Source organism: Anopheles ziemanni, chromosome 2 (assembly GCF_943734765.1).
Source record: "Anopheles ziemanni chromosome 2, idAnoZiCoDA_A2_x.2, whole genome shotgun sequence".
NCBI lineage: Eukaryota > Metazoa > Arthropoda > Insecta > Diptera > Culicidae > Anopheles > Anopheles ziemanni.
In genome coordinates, this window is record NC_080705.1 from 2,963,676 (window position 1) to 2,981,094 (window position 17,419).

Genomic DNA, 17,419 nt, shown 5'->3' on the forward strand with positions numbered 1-17,419 from the left:
ATGCCATGCCCTGCCGACGCCGCCGCGGTGGTCACTTTGACAGCGGGTTGATTTCTTCATCCTACGCCCGGAATGAGGCAAAAAAAAAAACAGGCAAGCCATCAGACGAGGGGGAAAACTGCAACAGAGAAGAGAGCAAGAGATGGAATATGTATAATGGTCGCAATTTTACGAACGGCGCAGTGTGCTATGAGGTTTGTGTGCTGCTTACCTATTCATTTCCCTTCCCTTCCCTCGCAGAGAGAGGAATGGTGCATTTCGTAGCCGCTGGGACTGACCAATGCCAAGAAGATTTATCCGCCAATCCGGTTTCCTTTTCGCGCCGGGTTGTGCTTTGGCGTTCGGGATTCGTCATCGTGCAGCTGTGGGGTTCGTGCGCCTTTAGGGCGTTTTTTCCTCGCCTCCTACGATGCCGTTTCCTGGAAATGAAATGGAAATGAAAGTGGTTGCATTAGAATTGATTGAAAGTCAATTAGGTGGCACACCGGCGCAAGGGGGTGCGAAATGTCAACGCCGACGAGACGAAGGGGGTGGTGAGGAGGTTTCCATGACGGAGACGGAGACGTAAGGGAATAAATAAATCACCAATATATTATCCGCAATCCAACATATGGAGAAGTACCACTCTCAGAGGGGAAAGAATCGATTTGAATCGAAGTGTGCGTTGATGAAAAAAAAAACACAAGGAGGCTGGGATATAATGTAGAATTAAAATGAGCGAAAGATTGGTTTCACCGAAATTCAGGATCGCGTTTCGGAAATTCCGTAGAAAGCGTGTCCGGCAAAGAATTTAAATCGAACCCGGAGTGTTTATTTTCACAACACGGTTGAATTATTGAAATAGATCACGAACGATTTTTCCCAACCCGAATTAGGCCATGGTGGGGGTGAAAGAAAAGTGTGTTTCGGATTCGCCAAAACCGGGCCGCGAGATCGCGTGATCGTGCGCTCGTGGAAACGTTGTGGAAACGTGTGGAAAATGGCTCTCGCCCTGGGCAAAGGGCGAGGGAAGAATATCTGCCCACGAATCGAATATCCCTCCGAGGGATTCCAATGCTACCTCTCCTCCGGCTCGTCGTTTACCTCCCCCTCGATTGGCTTATCTCAATGATTATTGGAACCCAGGTTTTCTTCTCTTGGCGCGCGCGGGGGAAAGCGTGAACTTGCGGACCCTCTTGCGTGCACGCGGAAGTGCACCCAATGGTGTTTGAGAGGGTGTTGTGTGAAAGTGCCTGCCCGGAAAGCCAAAGGAGTCCATCGCGTGCCATCGCGTCCATCTTTCGGTGAACGGAGGAGGTCAGTTTCCAGGGAGCGGAAAATAAAACTCCGCGAGCACGCGAAAGATAGCCGCCAGTGTTAAATGGATTTCCGTTGGTTAAATATTAGAAGAATGGAATCATTTTTTCTCCATTTTAAAGTGACCAAAAAATGGAAGAAAAGATGCAAGAAGAGTCATCATATTTTGCTTGAGAAAATAGCATCACTTTTAAAACTTAAACACTTTTAAAAATTGGTATTATTAAAGCACGTCTGATCCTCAAATAAATTTATGATTCAGTACATGAATATCATATGTTTGCGTGTATATCATCATCTTCTTCTTCTTCTTTCGCTATGCGAGTCGGGGTATATCCTCCTACGCTAAGTCGAACGTTTGTTCCCTTACTCGTAATCAGAGGCGTACCGACTCTGTCCGAACTCCTATGAAGGGGCTCGTCCTTTAGGACCGGCTATAATAGCCATATGTCCACCCGCCGTCCACGGGAGGGATAATTCCTTCCGTTGTCAGGACACAAGAACTCGTGGTCCGCTTGATTGACTCAAACACCACGAGATGTGCGGCAGCTAGGATTTGTCTGACCTGAGCTCCAGCTCGGCGTGACCACGCGGTCGTGCCGTAACCTTACTTTTCCGCTAACCCTTTCAGGAAACTTGTGCACTGCTAACCTCCGCTCTGATTCACTACCGAACTGGAACTGTATCATCATCTTAGTCAAACTCAATTGTGTTTTGGTTTGGTTCGCTATAAAGAAGCTATTTGTCATAATTCTTCTTTTGACAACATTTTGTTTTGTATTACCTTTTCTAATTTATAAACTTTATTTAATTAAAAGGCAATTTAGATTTGGAAATAGGGATTAAATTATACTTCTAGTTACAAAATCTCTTTCAGTTCCTGAACACGGCCTTTACTACACATTTTTAAATGTTTTAAACCAATCTTATTATTTAACCAATCTTATTATTTTACCAATTATCAATTACCCCGCATGGTTAATTTTAAAATACTCCTTTGAACAATTTTATAAAAATTTAATCGTAAAAGATAAGCTAAGATAAGATAAGATAAGATCAGTTTCAAATTAGGGGTTAATAAAAATTATCACTTCTCTTCAAATAATTTAATCACTCAGTAATCCAGCTCAAACAAATGATGTTATACATGCGAAAAAGCGGCATACTTATTTTTTAACAACTCTACCTATAAAAGTTAAGATTAAGAGACAGCAGAGGGAACAAATAGAAGCCAAAAACAGCATGACAGCGTGGGAAGAAAGCAGCTTCATCAAAATCAGCATCGGAAAGGAAAGCGCGAGTTGATTCTTTTAGTATAAGTATTTTTTCCATTTTTCTTTTGCGAAGAGCGATTTGGGAGGGGAAATGTTATTTCAATTCACGATCGACTTTTTACTCGCACTTTTTTTCACAGCTTCTTTTTGACTCCTCGACAGCTTTATTACGCAACAACGACAACGTCGACGACGACGACGAGACGAGGGCTTTCGCGTTGAATCACTCCCATTTGGGTGTCCGTGTACCATATCGCTCATAGCCTCCGTCGGGGGCCAACTCCTCCTCCTCCTTCTCCTCCTCCGGATAATCCATACCACCGCCCTCTCCGTCTTCCGCCCCGCCCGGAGCCATATTCCCTTCATGGTTTACTTTGATCGATTCGATTCGATTAAAATGCGTTCTCCATCGGTGCGAGTGAGGGTAAGGGTGGTAAAAGTAGTGAGTGGGGAAGGTGATCAAGCGGTGGCGGATGGAAATAAAAACATGCCGTTCAAAAAACCCGGCCTAACCAACAGCAGCAGCTGGTTCAGCTGGAAGGCACGCGATTTATGCTGACTTGGAGAAAAAGGAGACAAGGTGCCGAACTGAGGTAGAAGGGGGGAGGGGGGGGGGCGGAGGAGGACAACGTAATCTACAAACCGTTCGAACTTTGAACCTACCCGAGGCCTCGACGGCGCGTGCCCCTTCCCCCCGGTCCTGTAACGAAAAGGTCCATCATAAGTCGCGCATGGAAACGAGAGACGATCGACCCACTTTTTTATTGACCACCTTCACCACTCCCCCCTTCCCGCCGTTCCCAATCACCCCCCCCCCCATCGCCATGGCAAAGTGGCGGGATTTTGATGTGCAAAACTTTTAATGGCCAATGGACATTAAACGGTACGCACTTCAAAAATCAATCGTATCTCCTCCTTCTCTCTTCACATTTTCCTCCTTCTCTCTCTGCAAACACACTCTGAGGCGTGTTGGTCGTTGGGGGGGAGTGGAAGGTATTAGGGAAATTTATGTTCGGGATTCGGGACACCCCGAAAAAGGGAGATTAAATACTGTTTGAACAAATGGCACACACACTGAGGGACGCGTAAATCGTGCGTCAGAACCTCCGGAGGCGCTTTGTTGTCCGCAAGTTCCAGTTTTCACTTTCATTCCGGTGATGGAAAGGAAAAGTGGCTTAGCACACACCCCCACCACCCTTAGGAGGATCAAAGACAAAGAGGGTCCTCACCTACTTAGCGAGTGAGTTCTATTTTCGAAATGCGACCACACAATTCCGAGGGAAAACGCCGTCTTTCAAAGACGGATGCAAAGCGCATCTAATTAATATTTTCCACCGAAAAACCACGCCACGCATTATGAAGCCACACGGCCAGAACGATCCGGAAGACATTCCATTCGTCCTCGGGATTGTTTATTCGGACAGCTCTTGAGAAGCCAGAGTTTGAGAAGGTTTCCCCCACCGGCTTTCCACGCGCGACACCTTTGGCTATTCTAATGACTTCGATTTATTAGAGCGACTTGGGGTACTGGCTTAGGGCTCGGTAAAGTCGGGAAATTTCACATCACTCTTCCCCCCCCCCCCCCCCCTCCCTCGTCGGGGACATTCCTTTTAGTAATTGAAAAACGCGCATCGCCCATCTCGCGCAGGTTTGTGTTTTGGAACAAGAATGTTCTAATTTTATTGCCTTCTCGTGGACGGACACAAACACACAACAAATGGGACCTTTTTCGATGGGAAGGAAAATTCTCTCTCCCTCTTCCTCTCTCTTTCACTTTTCCCGGTGGGTGGTTTTCGATTCCCGATTTTCAAAATGATGTTAATTAGTGAAAATATGTTCGTCATACCGGGTTTACAGAAGCTCACGGCGCGTTACGAAATGATCCCTCGCCGTTCGGAGGAGATTGTGTGCATTATTATTGTCTATTTCCGACAGCCTGTGCGAGAATCAATTACGAGCGTTCATAATTCAAGGAATAGTAATTTGGAGACCTCCTTTCCTTTGAATGGCGTTTCACACACATTCATATTTTTAGCTGCCTTTCACAACAGACGTTATGAGTGATGATGGGGGGAAAATCCCTTCCACTTTGGGGGTGAGGAAAAAGGAACAGAGATGCAACTAAAAAAGAGGCGGACATAAATGTTGCGATCGTAAAAAACTACACTTTAATGTGTGGCAACATAATCAAATGAGTTTTCAGGCCAGTGTTGTTGAATGTGTTAAAACCCCGGCTTCGAAAATTATATTTTACGGCCCTTGCTTTCCCTCTCTCTCTCTCTCTCTTCCATTCAATCGGGGCACAAGGACACAACGTCAAACGCGCTTCAATAAAAATAAAAACTCCATCCGAGAACATTTTCGCACGAATTGGGTGAACAAACGATTCATTCATCAAAGCCGTCAGTACAAATTATAGGAAACCACCCCAACTCACTCACAGAACCGACGAAAGTCGATTTCTCGTGAATCGCAAAGAATAGGGGGGTAGGAAAAACTAAAATCCCTTTTGGACGGTACAAAGCGGATACTTGACGGGATCGTTCATTAAACATGTTGGCCCAAACCATATGCGAAAGGGGAACCAACACACTTCTCGTTGGGTTCGCTCGCTTGTCGATAAATATAGATCAGTCCGACGAGACGAAACGTCATATAAGTCACAGCATTTCCATCAAAAGAATTGGCTTGTTTTCCGCGGTGTGCTCCGGTGCTGATTTTTCCGTCCTCTGTGTTCCGTGGAATTTTTACTGCGCCGAGTAGTGTCTATTTACTTTCCCTCACAAAACCAACACACACAAAATGAAAAATAGTAAAATGTAGTAAAAGACGAGCCGGGAGAGAGCGAGGATCGGTCTCGGATTGGTCTCGGATGTATTGTTTTCCTCGGTGAAATAAAATGCTTGCCTTTTCCAGGGGCACCAACTGCTGCTGCTTTTTGGTTGTTGTCATTCAATTGGGGGAAGTCCGTTTGAATTTTTGGTATGCGGTGCAAGTGTGTATTATTTTTTATTATTGCACTAAAAGCTACCTCATCCCATTCAGAACCACGACTTTCTACCTACCTTCTCTGTGAGGGTAATTTTACAACCGATGTGGAAGCCTTTCGGGATCAGCTGAATGAAGCCTCCTCCTCCAATAGAGTCCCTCCTCTCAATCTGGCCTCGTGCCTGTTTTTTTTTTGTGAGCTGATTCATCTCCATCCACTCCTTTGCTTGCGTTTGGCCAGCGGAAAGGGCTTCCCAACCGATTGTGCCACAGATTGAGCCCTTCCCCAGCTGCCCGCCGCCCAGTTGTGTGTGTTGTGAGCAGAACACTATTTGTACATTCATTCAATAAACACACACTAGAGCGGCACACATATGGACATGAAATTAAAATATCCGACAGAGAAAAGCCAGAGGAGAATCGCTTTTTTCTCGGGGAAAGTGAGATGGAAATCGCAGGGTAGGGGGGATGGGGATGAGGTCCTCCACCAAGGAATAAAAAACTGACCGATGGTAGCCCCAAAACAGGGAACGCAATGTTGCCACCAGTGGGTGTTTGAAGTTTGTTCCCGGGGTTTGCAGTAAAGGCAGGGATTCCCAACCGTTTGTTTAATACAAAAAGGCACTTGGGAAAAATAAAAGTGTCAAGTGGAGAACATAGATTTGTAATATCGGTTTCATGATGAAATTGTGCTTAAGTTCTCTTTCTGGTAACTTTCCAAAAAATTTCAATTTTTAGTTGAGATGAAGATGAACGAATTGAAGGAATTGAAGAATCATATTTGTATTCAATGACTCAAAATAAGCCAGGAATAATCGATTTCTGTCCCAGGACTTCTAGAACAAACTTACTAATTGTTGTGAATAGTCAGTAGACATTCGAAGTTCATCGAACAAATGATCTTCGATAAGGCATTAGTTACCCTAATTTACCTATGTGTTGGTCATGTTTTTAAAAGATATTAAGGAGTTTGTTGTACAGGAAAGAATCCTACATTGGACAACTTGAGAACCCCTGACTACGAGAGAGAGAGAGCAGAAGCGGAGAAGCAAATAGAACCGAACCTCTAATTCGGACGTGATTCTAGGACCGGCTTTGGACAGAGGGAGGGTAGCTGGAGAGAGTCATTGGAAAATGAAAAGCTAACAAAACCAGACAAAACAGACACATCCTCCCGTTTCTTCCCCATCCAATTCACTCACGCCGTCGTTTTGGGGAGGCGGCTTTTCCTAGTCAAATTTCCCGGTGTCCAGCCATCGGGAGAAGCGTTGTCGATGATGATGCTGTGTGGTGTGTGGTGTGCAGCCACGAATCGGACTGTTGCGCCTGGGAGAAACACGACACACAGAACCTCTTTCGATGACTGTTCATTCTGTGGCGTTTCCCGAGCGCGGCGGCGTTCATTAATTCACTCGAAAAAGCGGCGGCGTTTTATGGCCGGACCGGAGGAACCTTTAACAGAACAACAACAGCAGCAGCAACAACACCACGTGGGGATCCGATGCAACCGAGAGTGGGGGAGGGGTGGGTGGCGGCAAAACCAGTCACGCCAAACCTTCCGCCGTTGAGTTGGGAGTTTTCGTTCTTCGCCAGGCGTTTGTGCCTTGCATGAAAATTACCGTACAGCACAACACAGAGGGTAAAGAGGAGGGAATAGACCCAAGGGAGAGGAGCTAGGGACCTCTGACCCCCCGCTCTCACCCCCTTGGGAAAGAAGGAGGGTAGGGCGTAGGGCAATAGAACGATCGTAAAAAATAAACCTTCCATTTACGGCTCTCTCTCTGGCCGCGCTTATGTTGGCAGCTGGGATGCTGTTGATGTTTGCGGCCTTTGGACGTCGTCCACCAAAAATCTCACCTCCCCTTTCCCCACCCCCTACCCCTAGACCGAGGGGATGCTGGGTCCGTACCGGTCAGTTTTGGACGCCGTGGCCCGAAAGCCTCCACCAGTACGTTGTTTATTTGTTAAATAATAAATATTTAATCATACTATTTTGTACTGTTCTCTGTTGCTTCTCTTTTTTTCTCGGACTTTCCTTTTTTTCCTACCCTCAAGAACGATCCTCGAGTTCTGGTTGCGGATGTAGGAGGATGTGGCGTGTAAATCAATCAACGGACGCTTTTTTGATCCGGCACGTTTCACATCTCTCAGAAGGGCGTGTGTAGATTGAAAATAGAGTTCTTTTTTGAAGGCTAGCGATAAAAATCCACAAAGGAACATGGGGGCAACAAATATTCTCTTTTAACCTGTTAAAGGCAAGTGATGCTGGGACATGAAATATTTTTTAAAAATTACAGCTGTAAATAGAATAATATTTTTTTGTAAAATCAAATATTTCAGATCGAAACTCAAATTTCAAACATGATAAATTCTGAATTATTCGACGGACTTCGAGCGCTAGATACTGATTAACATGGCCGCACATTTCCTTCCTCTTGGATCAAGCCGAGCCTGAACCGAACCAAACGGCGTGGAGGAAGAACAAAAATGAGCCCAATTCTTAAAACTAATTTCTTCTCGTTAAAAGTTTCCGTAAAACGACAAACTCGACTGCTCGAGACGCCAAGTCGGTGGAATCAATTATAGACTAAACCTCCTCCGCCCCGTGTTTCGATCCAACGATGATTGACTTTTGCGTGCGAACACCAACGAGTTGGAAAACGTGCCCGTTTCGCTAAGGGAAACCACCACCACCTTCATCACCCGATCTACGACGCAATCTAAACTTTTCCTCCCTCGTCCTCGTTATTAATATTTAATCGGAAACGCGATTTGCATTCGTTTAAAATGTGTATGAATATTATAATCGCGCTCGCAGTCGGATCGCTTTCCTTTGCAAAAGGGGGACTCTGCTGGCTTGGTTTTCGTGGCTTTCGATGGCCCTCTATAAGCTTCCTCACAGAGATAGAAAGAGAGAGAGAGAGGGAGAAACCCACCGGTGAACACACGAGAGATCGAGGAAATCTTTTCCCGCAACGCACAAAAGTGTAAAATTAAACAAAATATGTTACCACACGATTCCATTCCGCGGTTTGAGAAAAGTCTCCGAAAAATATTGGATTTGCTCTGCTTTTCCTTCCCTCTCTCTGGTAGCAGAAAAAGGATCAAGGATCAGCCGTTACAGAGAGGAGGGGTCAGGATGGCTGAGGGCAACAACGGCGGCGTCAGCAACATTTCGGAATAACATTATCCCACCGACGAAGGAAAACACAAAACCCCCACGCGTACACCAAACAAAATCAAGCCTTCCGAAATCTCCTCTCGGAGGCAAAAGTCGGCCCCGACTGACATGCCAGTCAAAAATTTCGCACACCAACGCACCTTACCATTCCCCGTGGCGGCGCTCGGAATATTCCATTAAAGAACGAATTAAATTCCCGCTTCAGTCGATTTCATTTTCTGCTCCCGAATGAAATGAATTTCCTTCCGTGTGCCCGGCACCTCCAGGAGAAAGAATCGGTCCACTCTCGCCGGGGGGAACCGGCCGGAAGTGCCATTCCGTTCCAGCCCCAGACCGGGGCGCACCGAGCGGCCATTCATCAGCGAAGCCGACGCTGCGCCTTGACGTTTCCCAAAACCGACCACAAACAGCCAAAAATCTAGGCCACATTCCGCACCTCAATCCATCCGGTGTTCCCCGTCCGTGGAGGACCCGTGTGTCTAGCGAATCGTGCAACAGTGGTATGGTGTCTTCCTTCCCACCGACTGGCCCCCTCGCCCGGTCCCTGCCCGAACTCGCACAACCGAAAGGCAACTCCGGAGTCTCCGGAGTGGCCCAGATGTTTTTACGACGAAATAATTGAAATAATTACCAATCCATTAAAATTTAATTACGATTTAATTATATTTATAAAACAGAAAATGTCCTCGCCCGGCTCATCTGCGTCCTCCAGTATATCCCTTGCCTCCTTTCTTGCCAATCTCCCCTTCTCCTCTGACTCCCCTTCCTCGTTTGGTTGATGGATGAAATGGACGGAACACACGACACGTCCCGGGGAAAAAGGGATCCCCATCGTTGATCCTTCTGGTGACGGGGACAGCCGTCGATGGAAGCAGCATCCTTCCAAGTGTCTGGTGGTACTTTGGTATCCACCAACGACACATCGGGACAAAATAGTCTGTTGAAAAAGGAAAAAAAAGGATTTGGTTCGGTTTCTTTCTTTCTTCCTCGTGGAAGGAAGAAGAGAGTGGTTAAAAAAGGACAACAGCCAATGGAGTGTTAGTAGGCCGTTTGGTGGTTTTTGTGGATGGACCCCCGCTTCCGCTAGTCCCCCTCCACCCCCTTTTTGCCCACCTCGCCCCCGGCCGGATTGACCGGACTCAAGTATAATCGATAATCTGATTGGTATGCTGTTTTCTTGCGTTTGCGGTTTGCGGAAAAGAGCTGTGCCATGGCGCCATTGCTGATCCCCCCCATCCCGGAGGAAGTTGGAGGGATGGAGGAGGATGGAAGGCCCACCGGAAAATCCAGACCCTTCCGGAGTTAGTTCATTAATTCTAATAACGCATTGACAATCGGAATATTGGTTTTCGGTTTTTATCGGTGGTTTTGGTTTGGCCACTTCTCTCACTCGATGACTGGCGGGGGGAAGGGAGAAAAAAAATTGACAGCTAGAGGGATGAAGAAAATGGGCCACACACTTTCTTCCTCACCTCCTTCCGGTCGCGCCCCGGATTTCAAGGACCAAGACAAGGAAGACAAAGGACAACAAGGGTCAGCGGGAGATTATACTTCACTTTTCGATCCCGACCCACGATAGAGACCTCATGTGGTGTACGTGTCGCCACCCACACACACACACACAACATCATCAAGCCCGACCGGAGAAACCATTCGGTCACACATTTGTGATCAGCTTCCTTGTCCGATGGAGTTTTATCTGCCTTTGTCATCAATTTCTTTTGCTGCCGTTTTTTTTGCAAGGATTCAAGAAAGAAAAAGACTAAGGCACACAAAAAGAAAGATGGTCGGGCGGTGAGGCAATATCCGATACAATCTTTGGTCTTTGATTGGGAGGATGTATGGAGATTGAATATGGTCCAATAATGGGGGGGTTTTGCATTGATGCCAAACTTTATTTGAGCAGGGGACATACACGGCCGAGAAGGGAAATGTGAACCTTCCGGTCGATCGGAAGTGGAAAAGGCAAAGAAAAAGGGAGCCTAACATTTCGGTTTCGTTGCCTTGACGACGGTTCGATACATTAGGGAAACATGTTTAGTGTTTGATAAGCGCAGAAGGTTCTGCTTGGTTAACCATTGTTAACGAGAGTATTAAGTGATTGAAAATTGATGCACACACTTACCATCATTTTCCTTTCGGTGCTGGTTGATTGTAGAAGTCCTCGACTCGGATAAGTTCTTCCGCAGCCATTGCCATTCTCTTCGAAGTTCATACGTCACTTTGCTAAAAAAAAAAAGCTAAAAAAAACACTAACTACACATCGTTTCTCAATATGTTTCTTCCCGCAATTCACTTTCACACCGTCGGAACTTTACTTTGTATGTTCTTTAATAATTTAATAGCTGTCTTCATTTATCGATAATTCATGCTCAATAAATTTCCTTCCTTAACGCGCCTCTTTCTGTGTATGTGTCACCGTTACATTTCCAACTCGCCGACCACCATTTTTTCTCGTTTCCACATGCCTACTGTGTTCAGTTCGCCCGGATCTATCGCCCATTTTGTATCACTTGTGTTAAATGTTTCCACGAGCGCATTTGCTCTCCACGCTGTACACTATATCAAACTGTTAATTCTGCCTGCTTACTTTCATTGTATGTTGGGATTTTCTGTGTAGATTTGTTGTTCTTATTGTATTACTTTTCTATTCGCTTCATGAGTGAGAGCTGCTTATTGAATGCATATGGCGCGCGTTACTTAATATATCGTAAGTGATTTCCGTATTGTTCTTCCTAGGAGGAAACGTGGACCAATCGGAAAATACATTTAGCGCACGTGTTATTATTGTTACCCTTCGGTTTGGTTCACATTTTCGATAAACTGCAGTTGAGTTTGATTTGTTTCTTGATGGTTTATCACGAGTTTAATGAGTTTGTTTTAGATAATATCGCTTGCCAGAAGGGCAATGACATTGGAAGCAGGGAACCGAGTGCGGAGGGTGAAAACTTTACTTCAACAAAAGGACGACCATCGTGAGGCCGGGAGGGGGAGTGAGAAAACGGGCACATACAGAAAAAAATTATTCTACACTATTTTACAAAACATGGATCGCAAAAAAGAGGTGACATGATAACGGCTCAGAGGCGGTTTGGGGCAACATTAGGGACGATGGAAGTGGAAAGGACTGTCGGTTGTTAGGGGTCAAAAAGAAAACGGCCATTGATTAAAGCTTTAGCAGCGACAAACAATCGAACGAGTTTGTTAACGAATACAATCGATAGGATGATAAGAGGGTGTTGTAAGCTTAGTCGGCTTAGGTTTGCTTTTTTACACGATTCCTTATGTGTATGCTTTAAGTTCTAAATTTCATAAACTAGCTAGCTAGATGAAATATACGCGATCGATTATGATACTAGTGTATGATACTGTACCCCGACGTACGAACGTATGTTTGTGAATAGTAGAGTAAAGGTAGTTCTATCTGGCTCTCATTGTAGGGATGCAGTTGCCAAGACGCTTTTGACCCCCTTTATGCTGGGGGAGTGCATTATGTACAGAAGGTATGAAATAAACTATAACCACGTTCGTGAACGTCCATGTGCCTCTTATCCCGAACTATCGCTCGCCTTTCCTTTAAATAAGGAAGCTGCCCTCGTTTCCTTCTCGAATACGAAAAATACACACATCAAAAGCCCGCCGCGAAGAAAAAACTGCGCGCGGATAGAGAAAACTTCAAATGTGTCCAGAAACACACAGCGGCACGTGTAACACGGTTCCTCTGTGGATTTGCTTGGCGACCTCTCGGTTCTTCCGAGTCCCCTCTCTCAAACTGGTGTTCGATACTTTATAAATTTAAGAGCATTATTTCTCCCAGCTATTCTCAATTTGATTATTGTTTCCGTTGAACGCATTGGTTTGGTTGGTTGGTTGGTTGGTGTATGTGTTTGTGGTTCCGTGTTATATTGTTGTTGTTCACGCAATTCCCTTTTTTCGTGGAGGCAGTATGTTTTCATTAACTTTCATCCAACTATCCGTTACAGCAGCGTTGTTGCAATTTGGAAAGATCAAACGATCGGTTTTCCGCGCGTTTGAACACGCAATGGTGTGCAATCAATGTCACCCGCCCGAGGGGGGTTCTGGCTCAACCTGGGCAATTTTGAAATCGTTTCATCGGTTTCCACAGAACCGACCCCACACCCCCCCGGGGCCGATGTTACTCTTTTTTTTCACTGCAATTTTGTGGTTCTCGTTTCCCTTCGGATCCTTTACGGGTAAACACCCAGTTTTCATGCCATCATCATCATGTGCAAACCACTATCGTTTTGCGCACTGGCTTGTGAAATTGATATCACAAAATTGGTGTTGCGATTCTTCTGTTTTTCTTTTGCTCGTGTTTTTCGGTTTCCTCTCTCTCTCCTCCTTAACCATTGCGGGGTATCGGTTAATTAATTTAATGGCTTCACTTGCGTTAATGAGCCTTAATGATGATGATCAGTGTGTGTGTGATGACACCCGAATGCATTCTCATGCACAAATTCGCAAATCGTTTCATCGGGTCATCGGAGGGAAATCAATTAATAGCCTATTTCACACCATCATCCCCACACACACACACAGTTCTAAGGATCGTGGTGCTTAAATGCTTTTGCAACACTGTTTGGTTGATTTACTATTGATTTACGTTTTTCGTAGTCGACGTATCAAAACTTATACCTCGAGACCTCGCTCAAACCGAGTTTTTGGGGGCTATCGGTGTTTTAGGAGTGATGTGATCGTTTGGTTCAATTCTTCTTGCCCTACAAATACAACAATTCCACTCGTTTCACCGGTCACTGCTAGAGCGGGAGGGTAAAACGGTATTTGGCTTGGCTCTCCTTTATTCTGCTCCTGCCGAACTGTCGTGCGTCATGTTCGAGTCCAGACTGGCACAATCGGAATCCTGCTCCGTGTTGCCATTGTAGTTGGCCGCTTCCTGCAGGCGCATCAGCATGTTCAACAGTGGATCCTGGTTTTCCGAGTTTCCAGGAGCGCTGGCCTCGAGCCCAACATCATCGGCTGTGATTTGTCGCAGCTGCGGCACGGTGGTGGGTCCAATCGGCCACGGGTACGTCTCGCGGATGTACGTACACGGATCGACCCAAGCACCGCCTCGACGTCCGTACAGTTGTACTCCCTCCCGGACGGCGTCCATTAGATACGGCGCAAGATGGTAGTTCCACACATCCGTGAACCAAACCTGCGAATCGGGTAGATTCATCGGGCAGGAGAGGAACAAACGGGGACCGATCGTGACGTCGCTCGAGCTGTGCGCCTCGAGGAAGCTGTTGATATGCTGCCACACGGTGGGTAACCATTTCAACACCTTTTCGAGCTGTGGCTGTTGCTGTTGAAGCTGCAGTTCGACGGAGAACAGTTTGCGCCGCAGAAAACGACCGAGGAAACCTTTCACCGGTTCCATGTGGTTTGCCGTAAGAACCTGCAAGTTAATAGAAAACAGCCACCGTTAGTCTTTGTGATTATTCGTTGAAGGGTCCTTCTTTCCCTTACCCAACGGAAGTTGTGATGCAGTTGAAGGTTGGTAGTGTTGCACGTCGCCTGCGACATCGTTCCGATAATGCAGGGCAACTTGGCGGCTGTGGCACTTAGCAGGCAGGAAAACACATCCCCGAGGGCGGATGCGTGGTGTAGGTTATCCAGGATAATAACGGCCGGAAGCTCTTCGGCGGCTCCGTTCGACATCGACGCTTGCTCGGCAATATGACCGAGGTACTGCTGGAGCTCCTTTGATGACTTATGATCAACACTAAAACGAAAGGCAAGCGATGTTAGTCATGTGTATGATGTTTGGGAAAACATTTCCCGTCCAAACTCACTTGAATGTAGCGATCGCTTCGATCGGATTGTCACGCCCAGCACGGGCAACGAGGAACTCGGCGAGCTTACGGGCCAGGTACGACTTGCCCGTACCACTCGGTCCACAAAGAATCAACCGCCGATGCTCGGTCAGCAGCGAGATATACCGGTGAACGATATTCCGCAGAATAAGACTATCGAACGCGAGGCTTCCGACACCCTGCAGGCAGATGTACAATGTCTTCACGTTCCCGATGATGTACCCGCAGGGCAGCAGCTCCGGGAAGCCCATCTCCGGGCCACGCTTTGCCTCCCCGAGATGGTACGACGTGATGGAGTCCGTGTTCAGACCCAAATTCGTGCCCGGATCAATCCGCGACAAATAGTCCTTGAAGGTCTTCCGCACGATATAGTCCAGGTTCTGCCAGGTCGTCTTGCCCGAGATGTACGTGTAGGCGATGATAAACTCGTTCGTTTCCACCCCGCTGCCGACGGAGAACGATGCCGATTTGCCCTTCTCACCGCCCTCCAGCTTGTCGTCGCCGTCCTCCGCCTCATCGTCCGGCGACGAGTGGAAGTAGTTATCACATTCGTTCATCTCTTCCGCGTACTTCGGGAACGATTCCGGCTGGCCAAGGTAGACGGCGATCGAAATCTTCTTCCCATCCACCGGATCGGCCACGTCTTCGGCGGGTGTCGTTAGGATTTCGTTCACCATGGCCGCCCGCTCGATCGTGGGCGAAAGTTCAGCGATGATCGCCGGGCTGAGGGGCGCTGGTGGTGGTTCGGGGGCCGGCGCCGGTGGAATATTGTCCTCCTCGGTTTCGTCCAGGTTTTGTGGCAACTCCAACGGTGCCCTTCCCATACCGTTGTCTGCGGCAAGACTGTAACGGCGCGGTTCACCGATCGAACCACTCGGACTGACCGGTCCGAGGGACACCTCGCTTCCGGCCAGCGAGCGCGTCGTCACTAGCCGCTGCAGTCTTTCATTGTTGTGCTTGAGGTTCATCATCTCCTGGCGCATCTTCATCACCGTGTCCTTCAGGCTTTCGAGCTGCGATGCCGAACTGAGCGCCTCCAACCGGATGTCCGTCAGGACGAGATCTTTCTCCCGTAGCTGCTTCTTGAGATCTTCCACCACCGGGTTTCCGTTTAGCTCAATGGCATCTACTGGTTTGGCTGTCGGATTGAAAAAGCATAATTGTGTTAAATCTGAACAGGACAATTTCTTGCCATTTCTTACCATTGTCTATAACAGTCATCGTTTTGTGTGGACTGCCCTTAGTAGGGGATGGCGGTGGTAATCCAGCAACTGGTGGCACACCGGGAATGCCGGTCTGCTTAAGACCTCCTCCTCCGCCGTTCAACGGCCCCAACCCTACGCCGGTCGTATTCAGGGTCGCGTTTGTTCCATTCTCCACCGTCGACCCATGATGATGGTGATGGTGGTGATGATGATGATGGTGGTTACCATCGCTCGTACTCGTCGTCTGACCACCGCCTGCTCCGCCACCACCACCACCTCCCGCCGTCACGTGGCGATTCGTTTTGGAAATTTTTGCATTCCGCGAAAACGCTTTGGTAAAGGAGCTTCGCAGCCAGCCCTTCTTCTTCTTGTTCTTGTCCTGGGCAGAGCAGCCGGAACTGACCGAATTCAACGAGCACATAGAGTCGGAGCTATGGTGCCGTTGCATTTCCACCCCACCACCCACCGGTGCTGCCGGCATCGTGCCATTGTTGGTGGCGGAGGCGGCGGCGGTGGCATTTGCTGTGGCGGCGTTGGTCGTCGTAGTCTTCGTCTGCTCTGTTGCGGTCTGAAAAGGAAAAAGAAACGGGGCTCAGTAAAACCAATCCTAACCACGGTCGTCTTCCTGAGGGGGGGTACCTACCGCCGTTCCGTTGACCTGCCCATTAACTTGTACGCCCATACTCTGCATATGGGCGGTAGTTAAACCGGCCTGGATCGATTGCTTCCGCAGCAGCTCTATCGTTTGGCGCATCTCCAGTATTTCGCTATCCTACAATGAGAAAAGGAAGAGAACGATTAATATTGCGTCGACATTATTATAGAGGAGGAGAAGCAGTGTATTTTCCAAACCATACGAACCTTCTTCTCCGTTGTCGCCGTCAGCGACTGCAGTCTGTGGGTCATGTTGGAAAGGCTCTGCTCGAACGCAGCCACCACGTGCGCCTGGGAAAAACAGAAGAAAGATGTCAATTAGTGTCAGCTTTCCATAGGAGACGGGGTATTTAACAGTTTAGCTTCGAACGACGACAATTCGATTTCTTTCTCCCCTCATGGCGTAACTACTACTTCCGCCTTTTTCTTACGAGCTGTGCAACATGGTAATGCACCTCCATGGTAACCGTTTTTCCAAGTGAAAGTACGGTACCATCGATCGATCTGATCTCTCACCCCGGCGACCCTTCGCCGATCAATTAAAAGATACATATATGAACGTTTCCGGTATAAACTTCTGCAGCAGAAACCATCTGTGTTTCGTTCAATTAAAGCCTTCTTTTCATTTGCCAACTTAAAACCCTCTCTTCCCACTTTCCCAACTATGGATGAGCGAAAAATGGGTGCCATATTGGTAAAAATTTATTATGATCAGAAACATCACCAACGGGGAGAGCTCGCTCGCCAGTCTGGCCACCATTAAAATCATCGACATCATCGGATCTAATTGAAAAGTGTCTTCCCGCCGATTTGGAGTTCAAGTCACGGAGGCGTGAAGGCCAATTCGGACCGGGGTTTTCTTTCTCTTCTAGATGTGTGAGCAAATTTGTCCATCCAAAGGGTATCACACCGCAGAGGCATCGCTCTCAATTAGTATTGATGGTGACGGGCTTATGATTGGCCGCATCGTGGCGCGCCTTGTGG

The 17,419-nt window shown here is 47.3% G+C and overlaps 1 protein-coding gene across 1 annotated transcript in view; it reads right to left on the bottom strand.

Moving 5' to 3' along the window:
- Nucleotides 1-12,952: 12,952 nt before the first annotated feature.
- The window catches only part of LOC131283045 (protein sickie), a 190,057-nt gene continuing 185,590 nt past the window's right edge, over nt 12,953-17,419 (bottom strand). The window contains exons 15-20 of the mRNA XM_058312605.1: nt 16,643-16,726; nt 16,425-16,553; nt 15,779-16,349; nt 14,556-15,714; nt 14,230-14,485; nt 12,953-14,158 (exon numbers count right to left, since the gene is read on the bottom strand). Coding sequence (XP_058168588.1) covers nt 13,559-14,158; nt 14,230-14,485; nt 14,556-15,714; nt 15,779-16,349; nt 16,425-16,553; nt 16,643-16,726 — 2,799 coding nt within the window. The 3' untranslated portion in view covers nt 12,953-13,558. The remainder of the gene's footprint in view (nt 14,159-14,229; nt 14,486-14,555; nt 15,715-15,778; nt 16,350-16,424; nt 16,554-16,642; nt 16,727-17,419) is intronic.